Here is a 13,606-nt window from a genome sequence, read left to right on the forward strand (position 1 = left end):
ATAAATTATATCTCAATTCTCAAACTTGGGTGCATCTTTTTACTTGTTTTGTACTTCCCTATTCTTTGTCTAGATTCTTTTAGGACACAATGAGGCCATATCCCATGTGTGATATGTGAATTCCTCACATATAACCAATAGAAACCAATATTTTTCTTAAAATTTTGTATTTAGCCTCCTCACAAAAGGAGGAAAAGGTGGGAATGTTGTGAAAATGGTTCCCTCTTGAATATTGTACTTAGAACAGATATTGTTGGCTTGATTTAATTCTGAATTCTATCATCTGTGGAATGAATCAAAACATTACTAGAAGTACTTAAGGATGAAAAATAAAGTGCTTGCTGTGGAAAAGGGCACGTGCTCCTTGTTTGATTATATTTACTGCACATGAGCTACTCCTTGCTGTGCAATAATTGATTTAGCTTGCATTTATTGCAGAGAAAGGAAATATATTGTCTTTTTATGCTATTTTAGAAAATGATTGTCAATTGATTATATTTGATTACTAGTGTGTGGTGAATGAGAGTTGACAATATTCAAATTTATATCAAACAGTTTTAACTCAGAGAGTTGATTAAGACTTGAAATGATTTCAATCTGTTTTTAATACAGTAAAGTATTCTCCTATTCTGGCTCACGTGGGACCACTGTTATCTTGCAGCTCAGTGTGGTGGTGCTATGTCAGATTTCAGTGGGGTAATCCTCAGCCCTGGATTTCCTGGAAACTATCCCAGCAGCTTAGATTGCACGTGGACAATAAAGCTACCCATAGGTTTTGGTATGTATATTAAAAACACGTGAAAGAGTATTCAATATCATTAGTGCATCCTTAAAAAGAAATATCAATGTCTAATAAGAACTTATGAAATATTCACAAATTATAGTTTACTTCGGGATGACATACAGCTGTGTAAATTGAGAGGTGAAATTTGGATAATTTTGCCTAAGCCAAATATATTTCACCTGGAGTACTTGGATAATTGGAGGAATATGGGCATTTTCTAATTTTGGAGATAGACAGGTGGTAGATAACTTTATGATATTTTCCCATTTATATGTATGGATATAGCTTGCATTAGATGTATGTGGCAATGATAAATTCAATATGATTTTCATGTATAATTGTTTTTGTAACTATTTTCTTGTTGTAACAAAGTAATAATAGATAAATTATTTTCTGGCTATCTGTTGAATTCATTGTAAATAAATAAGATTTTACATTTGAAAAGGAGTATAAATGTTGTAATGTTAAGTTTGAATACCCACATAGATGTAATGCCTTTCTAATTCTAATAATATAATTCCCAGTGTTTTGGATATATTGTATTATATACGTTGCATTTAATGATTTTTCCTCACTCTTATATAACTAATATATTCTCTTGCAGCTTCTTCATATCCCATAAGTCTGTAAATGCATAAATAGAAGTACTAGACTGAGGATAGAGTTGTTCATTAAATCACAGAAGACTAGGATGAGTAGATACTCCTTGAAGTATAAACCTGGTAGATGTAGAGCAATTAAGAAATTCTGTACTATCTCACTTAGTGAGGACTGAATTTGGGTACCTCATTATCCAAAAGCATCTCCAGCCTCAGAATGCAAATTCATATTTAAATGTTTTACATAAATTTACAGAAAACATAGTTTTGATAATTCTTTACTGAATACATATTATACTCCAGGTAATGTGCTAAGTGCTGGGGATAAAATGCATAGTAAAACAGACTTTGTACATTTCCCCAGGTAAGTTACAGGTACAATGAGGAGGCAGTCAAATATGATATTTCAATAAAGTATAATAACGAGTACAGGATTGTACTTAGTAGGGACATCCAGCCTAGTCCAGGAAATACAGAAAATCTTGCCAGAGGAAGTGATGCCTGAACTGTGGCATTAAGATAAGTAAGAGTCAGCCCAAAAAAGAGGGTCATTCTGTGGGGAATGGGAAAGAGATTCTAGGTAAACATAGTGACATATGGAAAGACACAGACGAGAAAGCTAAAGAAGTTTAAGAAGTCTGGGGGCCGGCCTGGTGGCGCAAGTGGTTAAGCGCGCGCCCTCTGCTGCGGTGGCCCCGGGGTTCACAGGTTCGGATCCCAGGCGCGCACCTCTGTACCGCTTGTCAGGCCATGCTGTGGCGGCGTCCCATATAAAGTGGAAGAAGATAGGCATGGATGTTAGCCTAGGGCCAGTCTTCCTCAGCAAAAAGAGGAGGATTGGCATATGTTAGCTCAGGGCCAATTTTCCTCACACACACACAAAAAAAGAAGAAGTCTGAACACTGTGTGACTGGCCTGAGGTTTTGGGAGAACAGGAAGCCACTGAAAGAAGGATGCTGGGGGACATTCTAATGAGGATTGTTCTGGCTATAACATGGAAACACCCTTAGTTTGAAGTTGTAGTCAAATTTTAGGTCTATTGATTGAAAGAGAATAACCAGTATGGTTATTCTTATGTCCTTTACTAGCCTCTTCAGAGGGCTCAGCCTATGTCGCTTATGGAGCTAAATGAATTGTTTTAAAATAAATTATTAAACATGTTTTCAATAGTGTCATTATATCATCTTCAACTTACTTCTTACTAATGCTACCTTGATTTTAAAAACCAAGTTCATTAAAAATTAAAAAGAATACACATCTCTATTTTAGAAATGAAAATATAAAAGACTGTTTCTGATTGTATTACATTGAAATAATCCCACTGTTTTCGAGTTTAGGTTAAATCAAATAGTCTAATATATTTGAACAAGTAATTTGTATTTTTTAAATAAAATTGAATATGTATCACCAGTTAAAAACGTATTTTCTCATGTCCATGAAACATTTATCAACAAAATAATTTGTGAAAAGGGAGCTCAGGGGAAAATTTTAGAAAAAATATCTATATCTTGGAGCCTCGCATTTTACGGTTAGCATGTTGAAAGTTCAAGAAATTTGTCTGATTATACAGAAACTTGTTTAATATTTTAAAACATATTTTTAATATTTCCCAAATTTGTCTGTCCATGGAACTCTTTTTCCATGTAACAAAGAGTTTCTATGTAACTCTTTTTCCAGTAACAAAATATTACCTTACTTGAGAACCCCACGTAGTTATTAAGAGCAAAAGTTGAAGTAACAGAGTGTCTGAGTTTGAATTTCCGCTCTTTTAGGTCATTGTGTAAACTTGCACATTGTTCAGCTTCTCTGTGCCTCAGTTTCCTCGTTCTCATGGGTATCTGTGAGCATTAGATAAGCATATGTAAACAACTTAAAACAATGCCTAGTAAAAAGAAAACACTCAATACATGTCAGATTTTATTATTAGCAATTTGGAGAATGGTAGCTGTAAGAAAAACATCAAATTCACTAAAATTAAATATTAATTGATTAGACAAACATAATTCAATGAGGCTTTTATTTTATTTTTTCCATCCCAGAGAAATTTCACTGTCATATTTTAGTATTGTTTTTATTGAGACTGTATTGCAATATGACAGGATATAACAATGATCACTAGATTTTATTGAGACATATCAAATGGAGCATTATCTTCTGATAAGCAAAATATTAAAAGAGCACACTGATAAATTACATGCCTCTAGATGATATTTTGAAGTTAATTTATCCCCTATAGATAAATGACTAATTTCTAATGAAATTGTGGAATCTAAGTTAATATATAAAAACTTTGCAATCATATTTTGGCCTCAAATTGGCCTTATACAAAATACAAATTACTGAGTGGCTTTTTACCTTTGAAAATTGGTTGATGATAATTTTAAATGGTATTAAAGAGCAAGAAAGCCACATCTTCATTAGTTTTGCTATAGTGACATTGTAGTAAAATGAGAGATTATCCCATGTGACAAATAGTGGGCATTTGAGAGCACTATTCTGTTCCTTTGAACTATAGCAAAGCTAATTGTCCTGGGCAGACAGCAAACCCATGGCCCAGATCTTGAGAGTATGCCTCTCTACCTAAATGGAAATGTATCTAAGTATGTTCAAGTGAGTGTGTATTTGTGTGTGTGTATTAAATTTGGTTAAAAAAAATAAAGTCATGTTATGTTTGTTTTTCTTCTTTAGGTGTACATCTCCAGTTTGTAAATTTTTCTACAGAAACCATACATGATTATTTGGAAGTAAGAAGTGGATCCTCAGAAACTAGTACCGTTATTGGCCGACTTAGTGGTCCTCAAATACCATCTTCCCTATTTAGCACAACCCATGAAACCAGCTTGTATTTTCACAGTGACTATTCACAAAACAAACAAGGGTTCCACATTGTATACCAAGGTGAGAGGAATAATAAAAAGTGAAAGCTGATTTAGCACCAAATCAGCTGTTAGCAATCTGACCAGCTCTAAGTATTTTCAATTTCCTGTATTAGAAAGAGAAAGGAGGGGCCAGCCCCGTGGCTTAGTGGATAAAAGCGTGCGCTCTGCTGCTGGCGGCCTGGGTTCGGATCCCAGGCGCGCACCAACGCACCGCTTGTCCAGCCATGCTGAGGCCGACTCCCACATACAGCAACTAGAAGGATGTGCAACTATGACATACAACTATCTACTGGGTCTTTGGGGGAAAAAAAAAAAAAGGAGGAGGATTGGCAATAGATATTAGCTCAGAGCCAGTCTTCCTCAGCAAAAAGAGGAGGATTAGCATGGATGTTAGCTCAGGGCTGATCTTCCTCACAAAAAAAAAAAAAGAGAGAGAGAAAGGAGCCTAAACCAAAGCAAGCTTCAATTAGGAAGATTTTTTTAATAATGCAATTTTTAGGCAACTATGCAGGAGGAATGATGTCTTTCTGAGGTCTTAAAAAATCCTAACCATGAAATAGGAATTGAATTAGTCTTAATACATAATCAAATTAAGTAAGACAGTTAAGCAAGGCAAGCTGGATGTCAGAGATTTATCTTTGCTTTTATGTCAAAACGAGTGTATTAAGAAGATATTTTGTAGTACTCGTGTATTATATGTAAATTTATTTTCTTTTACTTTGTAATGATAGAAGAATATGATGTTCCTTGATTCCATTCTATTACCACGAGAATATGAAATAAATACTTTGTCAATCAAATTATATTAGGCCTATTTCTAATATGAAACTGCTGCATGACGTTGAGCATGATTTTTATCCCTTTTGAATAAAGAGTTTGGACTCGAGTAGATCTAGGCTCAAATGTTAACTCTCCCTGTTCAATCTAAAGAGGCCTAAGGCTCCACTCCATTTCCTCATTTGCATGATGCACTTAGTAATAGTACTTTCCAGATAAGTTGTTTGAACTTTATATGATAAAATGAACGTAAAATATATACCATGATGTATATCATTAGTAATTATTTAGTGCATTTTAGCTGTTTTTATTATTTCAGATCTTAAAAGTCTAAGATTTAAATTAAATATTTAAAGTTATGATGATATTTTACACAAGCAATGTAGTTCCAATGACTTCATTTTTGAATCAAAATAACTTAAAATTTAATTACATCTCTGCCCTAATTATTAAACAATTTCATGAGTATGTGATACTTTTGTATGTGAACTCCAGGAGGACAGGGATCTTTGTGTTGTTTGTTGATGTACCTGAAGGGCCTAGAACAGTAAAAGCACAATAAATATTTGCTGAATAAAAGTATATACTCAAAAGGAATTAAAAGTAGTTAAAATAGACATCGTAACATCCAACTACATGGGTCTAAAACAATTGCAATTTGTATTATGCTTGCATACATATGAGAGCATCGCACATCATCCTTTACATAAAACAGGAGTCATTTCTACCACCTCTAGGTACAGAATTAACCATGTTCCCGAGGAATTTAATTATTTCAAAAACAACTGGGCAATTGATTGAGTTTCTTTTTTGCTACTAGAAGACTCAGAGCTATATTCGTGGTCTTTATCTCTAGCAAGTGTACAGGGCCTTATGCCAAGCACTTTGCTAGTTACCTTAAACCTGGCTCTATCTTCTTTCTCCTTGCTCCTATTTTCCCTCTCTCTCTCAAAATAATGTTTTTATTTGAATGATATAAAACTAGAATTTGAACTTTACTGCATTTTTCAGTCAACATGTTCTTGAAAAAAGATCTATTACTTACATGAAAGCATAAAAGATATAGAATTTGTTACTGTTATTGATATAATATTAATATTATTGACACGAGCCATAATGTGTTACAAGGATCATTAGATATTATTTGTGAATTACATTGAATTTTAGAACTATCTCTTCTTATACTGCATTTGTATCATTGAGCTAATGGCATTTTTGAGAAATAGGTTAATTTATACAGATTCACAGAATCAGTGTTATTTTTGGATTATTTTTATGATTAGACGTTAAGAACTGTCTGAATTTTAGAAAAAGGTGTAGTGTACAATTAATCGTATCCTTCTACTGAAGAAATTAGTTCCAAAATTAATGTTATTACTGGCAACATTTATCAGGTTTGTTAAGCCCTGTATTGTATATGATATTAGGATGGGAACTTTTCTCCTGAACATTTAAAATCTATTTCTTATACTTCTTCATTAAAATAAAAAACACAGAAAGGTAAACACAGTATAAATTATCGCAGGATCACACATTTGTCTATGAATCTTATCCTAGTCAAAATTATCTACTTATCTTATTGTGGTAATCATTTCATAATATATGTAAGTCAAATCATCCTGTACACCTTAAACTCATGCAGAGCTGTATGTCAATTATATCTCAGTAAAAATGGAAAAAAATAACTTTTAAATTTGAGTGAAAATTGAAAGGGTTTATTTAACAGAATAATATATTCCAACTTCTAGTGATCAAATGATACACATCTGTCTTAAATTGGAATACCTCTTTTGGTTTTGATTTTTTTGTGTGTGGAATATTAATTTAACTGAAAAAGGTAAACTAAGAATAAAGGCACTTAATATCTTAAAAGGATTGTTCATTAATTCTGAAATCTCTACTTTAAAAATTGGAGTTCATTTTAGTAAACAACTTAGGGTAGCTTATTCAACTTCAAATATTTGGGGAATTTAGAATTGAACGGTTGGTAGCAAAATAGCTTCTGATTGCTGGTAATTTAAATTTTATTAATTTAACACAATTTTGAACTTCTTAAAAATAAAGTTCCAAATATTAATAATATATGAATGTATACATTGTTTATAGGTTCAAAATTTATTCCACGATATTTGTTAAGCACCTACTATAAGAAAGGCAATGGGCAAGGCCTTTAGGATACAATGATAAACAAAACTAACAGGACTGTGATCTCATATAGACTGTGGAACAAGAGAAGTATGAATAAATAAACATGCAGTTATACTACAGTGCCAAAAATATCATGATAACTGAACTGCAAAAAATGTACATTAGAAGGAAATTTGTTTCCTAGTACTTTATGTTATTAAATAACTTCTTTGGAGGAACTCAATAGAGGGATGTTGTTTTTTGTTTCTTTTACAGAAAAATTAGTGAAAAAAAATTCAGAAAGGCTCAGAATTAACCTTACAGATGTTTCTTTTATTCTATGTACATGCAATGTAACCAGGAAGCAATTGCATTCAATATAAAGGAGTCAGAATATATTTCATTAAAACTGTGGCTGTAGGAGTAGTTTAGATTTTCATTAAAACTTATAATTTAGATAGATTGCATGAGTGGATGAAGAAAATGAATGCATTTTTATGAATTGTACTTACATTTTAAATATGAAAATCATAGACATGAGAAGAAATTTATATCACACTGTCATTAACATCATTTATGATAAATCTGAATTACTATTTATCACCAACTATAAGCAGCACTGCATTTGTTTTGCAAGTTGCAAATAGTACTCATCTGTGGTCTTCCAAAATTTAGAAATGAAAAACATCTTTCTTTTTCCCTTTTCCAGCCTATCAGTTGCAAAGCTGCCCCGATCCACGCCCATTTCGAAATGGTTTTGTAATTGGCAATGATTTTACTGTGGGTCAAACCATTTCATTTGAATGTTTCCCTGGATACACGCTAATTGGAAATTCAGCTCTCACTTGCCTTCATGGAGTGAGTCGTAATTGGAATCATCCACTTCCAAGGTGTGAAGGTATGTTTCTAACTTGAAGCTATCTTTTAGGTGATATCATCTATGTTTAATAATTCTTTTTTTGGCACTCTTTTTTGTCTTCCTCTTCAAATAGCATGCTAAATATACAGTCTATCTTTCAATTGGAGAGTTATAGTTAGTACCCAGATCAAAACCCTTAAGGCTCCGTAATGAATAACTGATTTTATCGTGATTGGCAAGAGTCCTGACCTTCCCCATGGGAAGTGAAAATAGAGTTGATTAACACTTTAGAGCTTCTCCTCTGTGTGTATCTGTGTGGGTGTTTGTGCCTGTGTTTAATAATCATTCTTAGATAAACCGATCATTCTTATATACACCAATTACTCAGATACTGCTATTGAATTTATACTCATTTCCTCAAAAAAAATCCCTTTTAAATAAAAAGCTCTTGAATTGCTTATAAGGCCTTACATGTATACATGATATAAGACAAATGAAAGTTGAACAGTGTATGTATTCATCAAGTATTTGGAAAAAAGAGAAGACACTGTAATTTACTAATCTAGTGATAGTTAATAATAACTATATAGCATACCTCACATTGAAAAATAAAAGCTGACTATATTTTGTTCTTGGTTGCCAACTTCATTTTACATACTTAACTGAGATAAAAACATAACCTAGATGTATTTAATACTGCTTAAGAGGTATGAAATGTTTGTCTTCTCTATAATCAGTTTATTGTTATTTTATTTTAACATTTTGTTATGTATCTTTTCTGTAGCTCTTTGTGGAGGGAATATAACTGCAATGAATGGCACTATTTACTCTCCTGGGTATCCTGATGAATATCCAAACTTTCAAGACTGTTTTTGGCTTGTAAGAGTACCCCCTGGGAATGGAATCTATATCAATTTTACTGTCCTTCAAACAGAACCAATCTATGATTTCATTACTGTATGGTAAGTCAGGACCATTGTTATTGATTGATTCTGCTGTATATAACGGTGAAACAAGGCAGGAAAGAAAATATATCACAATCCTCTGTACAAATTGCCATTTGATATTTGAATTGGTGTGAGTACCTGAGGGTGACAGTATGCGTGTTGTAGAAAGAGACAAACAAGAGAAATAAATAGGTTTTGGCTTATTTGCCCATGAGATAGCTAAACACTTAGAACAAAAATTTTATGGCTAAAAAAAGATTTAAATTTATTATTAAATTAATGTGCAAAAACATGGAATTCATATCAGAGTAAGTTTAAGGTAAGAAAGTTCTCTATTTACAAAACCAGTGAAATTTAAAAGCATATGTTCAAATCGCAATTATTTAATATAACTATTAAATTTCAGTCATAATTTTTTGTAAAATAGTATATCTACATTATTATTATCCTGTTAAATGAAACATCTTTATTTAAAAATATGTTATAAAGAAAATCTCTGAATACAATTATTGACAATTGGTTAATTGCTGTATAGGTGCTAAGATTCCTTTTAAATTTAATAGTCTGTGATTCTCAAGATTGTTTTGAAGAAAATAAAAGAAGGGCAAATTTCAAGCCTTTGGGAGAATCTGGGTTGTGGTCAGGAAACCAAAGACAGTGTCATTGATTACAACGAATATAGGTGCATTTCATTTAGGTAAAAGTGTGATCTATTTTTACACTTATTTTAAAATGTTATCACCTAAATAAACATAAAATATACCAATATGATTTGGCACTCACTGGTTATTTCATCTGCCACATCTTTATCATGTTGCATGTAATACTTTCATTAAACTTGGTGCAAAACTCTCCAAAAAAAATTGATCTCAGTCTCTCTTTTTCCCCTCTGTCTCTCTCTAATAGGGATGGACCGGATCAAAACTCACCTCAGATTGGGCAATTCAGTGGCAATACTGCTCTGGAATCAGTCTACAGCACTTCAAATCAGATTCTAATCAAATTCCACAGTGATTTCACAACAAGTGGTTTTTTCGTGCTCAGTTATCATGGTTGGTATTAGCTGAGAGTTTCTATTTCATTAGGCAGTGTTTAAGATTATCCTGGAAAAATTGAATGTAATATATATTTAAACAATGATTGAAAAGGTATTAAAATTTGACACTTTTTAAAATCATTTCAAATACATTTGCTTGCAAAGAATGATCCCTTTGAAGCGTTTAGGGAGATTAAAATGCGAGTAAAAGGAAATAGGACATAAATCAGTCAGTAATTACCGAGTAGAAAATAATCATTTTTGCATGGAAACCAATAAAAGAGAACCAGCTGTTCATATTTTATTGCATGTAATTTTGAGACATCAATAGATTTTTCAACACAAAATGTTTAATCTATTCAACTTGCTGTGAGTCTTTCTAAAATTAGCATCCAATATCTTTATGCTTTGGATCCTATTACTCATTCATTTATACTCTTGTTTCAAAACTGTATCTGTTCTAGAATCTTACAGTTGTAAGTGGCTGTTCCAGACTATTAAGTTCATAGCTTTTACTCCTGTGGAATAATTTATGAAGAGTTTCAATTTTAATTCTTTGTGTAGAATTATTCTGGCTCCTCTCTTCATAACATTGACTTTTTGAGAGAATGTTCAGATGGTTTCACAGAGTTTTAAAAAATTTTCCTTTTATCTCAAATTGGTTAATATTCCCTTATAAATAAGAAAATGTTTATTTATTTTTAATGATTATATCCTTTTATCTGCTATGACCATAATTCCATAAAACACATTCTGCTTTATATGACTTTGTCAGACCAATTCCATGAGTATTTCACAGGATCAATAAGCTCTAAATTAAATTTGCAAAAGTTATATGAAAATTTGCAAGATGAACATGTACTTTGTCTATTACATTGATATACAGTTTAATGTTTTCATCTTTGTTAACTCAAAGTAAGGATATCTTTGATACTCAAAGCTTATATTCCATGAAATATTGTAAGTCAAATACAGTTATGTTCCAAGACATTTAAAGCACATTGGTCTAGAAATAGTCAGACAATAGATCAGAAAATATTTGATTTGCTTAATTTCAGCACTTGTCAGCCAGTAGATGGAACCCAATTTATGCTTCTGTAGTGGCCCACAGCTGCCAGAACTCCATGTACACTTCAGGACAGCCAATTAGAAAGTGAGGCATTCAGTCAGATAACTTTTATTCAGGCTGTTTATTTTTTAATTACTCATTTGCCTTTTTTACTAAATAGGTCATTGATGCTGGCAGTATATAGATACAGTCTAAGGCTCCAACAATAGCTTTATTACTTTGATAGAAAATTATAAATCAGGAAACAATAAATTAAATAATAGTTTAAGGTCAAAAGATGAAATAGTTGCTGAACTGTATTTTGTACATTTTCTCTCTTCATGGATCCCTGCATAAATTTTTATTATTTTGTGTCCTCCCTGAACAAGTGATAAAGAAGGGACTATTCCCTGATGGCTATAAATATCCATAAGATAACCTTATAGGGAGTACAAAATTCTTATAAAACTTAGGAGACATTTCAAAGGGGAAATATTTTCAGATGAAAGGACGTCATTGTGTGTGTGTGTGTGTATTCATATAGAAAATATAAGGATGACAGAATGTATGTATACACACATAAAATATGAATATGGATTTACATAGCCACTTAAGTGAATATATATATATATATATATATATATATATATATATATATACATATTCTCATTCCAAAGTACATTTCACCTGATTTTTGTAACTAGGTTTTGAGTCATGGATAATAAAAATAGAATTAGTTTAGGAATAAAGATGATCAAATATTGGTTTAGCACTTTGTTTTCCAGTTAACTTTGGACAAGTTACCCTTTGGTCTCCATTTTCTTCAGCTATAAAACAGTATGGTAAGATTGCTGAGAGGATTAATGAGACGCTGTATATATAGAAATTACTCCAATTACTATCATATATTAGGTTGAACCACATGAAGTTGTTGGTCAAAAAAAATGCTGAATCTTGGCAGTTTTGTGTAGCTCTACCCAAGTAAGTGCTGTTGTTATTACTATTATCAGCATTACATTGCAGAGATGGTATGAGAATTGGAGACAATGGATAATACGCAGTTCGCATAGTGCCTGGCAGAGTAGATGTTCAGTAAATGTTCCTTTTCTTACCGTGTCTCCTCTCACATTTTAAATTTTCTAATAGAGCATTTTTTTTATGTTTATACTTTAAATTTCATAATAAGGCACAATTGCCAGAGCCTAGAGAATCCTAACATTTGAGTCAATATCTCTGGGAATTTTACCCAAACCTTAAAATAATCTTGAAATTTGAGGATGTGGCCAGGGCTCACATTAAAAATTGACAAATTTTTAACAACGCTACTTAGTAGGATGATTTTCCTAAAGCCCTGGTTTCACGCTGACTCACCATTTCAAGAAAGCATGATGCCTGCATTAAATCAACTAAAACTGCCCTATAATCTGGTACACTGACTCTTACTCCCCAGCGCCTACTCTGACTCCAGTCAAATTTGTTCTCTCGCTGCCTCCTGAATTTCCATTCTTAAATGGTTTTTTTTTTGTCATCTTCCTTCTTCGTCTCACCATCTTAGGCGCCATTTCCTCCGTTTCTGGATGATTGAAACTCATAGGAATCACTACCGTCTCTTCCATGAGTGCACCTATTCTTTTCACCAAACTTTTGAAAACTTAATTACAGTATGGTGTATTGTTTAATAAGCCTTTTGAGTTGAATAATAGTGAGTGCTTTTTTGAGGACACAGATCACATTTCTGCTCCCTAACCCTTTTTTATTTTTATTATTGACTGATGGATTGACTAATTATATTTTAGTCTTATAGTGGAAAGTATGTGTTCAGATTCTTTTTAAAAAGTTGTTTAATTGAGTTTATTTGAGCTGTATTAGTGACAAGTTTTAAAAAGATCATTATACAATTATGTAGATATAGGCCCATCTCCCTTCACAGAAACGGAAAAGATGCCTATTTTCAAATTAGTATTCATACAATTAATATAATTTAAAGCAACTAAAATATAATATCCATATCTTGGGCCCATATTCAGTAGCTATAGGTTAGTGCCAAAATGAGCTCTCATAATGGTAAAAAAAATTGGTCAAGTCATTTGGTGTTTTTTAGTAAGTAAACCAGGGAGATAATTCACTATCTAACATGTATTTTAAGTCAACCGAGAATACCTAAGCTTGGAGTGGTTTACTCTCCCACTCAGTTTTCTTTAAATTCTCTTATTGATTTAATGGCTTCATCTGTTATGTCCTACCCTATAAGTCAGAAGTGGTTTTCTTAGAACTTGTATATTTATTTTATAAATTTGACAGATCAGTCTTTTCAAATGTTTTATTAAGGTTACATTGACCATTTAGGTTTTATTTATTAATATATTTTTAATATGTTTGAAAAAAGAAAAAAGGTTTTTTTCCTCTATAACCTGACTTCTTTTATGAAATCCATCATCTGAGCCAGCCATCTGTCTTTTATAAAACATCACCTTCATAAAGCCTTTCATGATCAAAAAAAAGTTCATAAAAAGCTTTGCAAAATGAAAGTTCTGTGCAATGAAAAAATAG

At 32.2% G+C, this 13,606-nt stretch overlaps 1 protein-coding gene across 4 annotated transcripts in view; it reads left to right on the top strand.

The window, feature by feature from the left end:
* The window catches only part of CSMD3 (CUB and Sushi multiple domains 3), a 1,195,693-nt gene that overhangs the window by 1,068,524 nt on the left and 113,563 nt on the right, over positions 1-13,606 (top strand). For all 4 annotated transcript variants that reach the window (XM_004431279.3, XM_087447535.1, XM_004431280.3 and 1 more), the window contains 5 exons: positions 662-778; positions 4,072-4,281; positions 7,876-8,064; positions 8,810-8,987; positions 9,879-10,024. In XM_004431279.3, the coding sequence (XP_004431336.2) occupies positions 662-778; positions 4,072-4,281; positions 7,876-8,064; positions 8,810-8,987; positions 9,879-10,024 (840 nt within the window). The remainder of the gene's footprint in view (positions 1-661; positions 779-4,071; positions 4,282-7,875; positions 8,065-8,809; positions 8,988-9,878; positions 10,025-13,606) is intronic.

The sequence above is a fragment of the Ceratotherium simum genome, chromosome 23, assembly GCF_057802395.1.
Source record: "Ceratotherium simum simum isolate JZ-2026a chromosome 23, ASM5780239v1, whole genome shotgun sequence".
In the NCBI taxonomy this organism is placed as follows: Eukaryota; Metazoa; Chordata; class Mammalia; order Perissodactyla; family Rhinocerotidae; genus Ceratotherium; species Ceratotherium simum.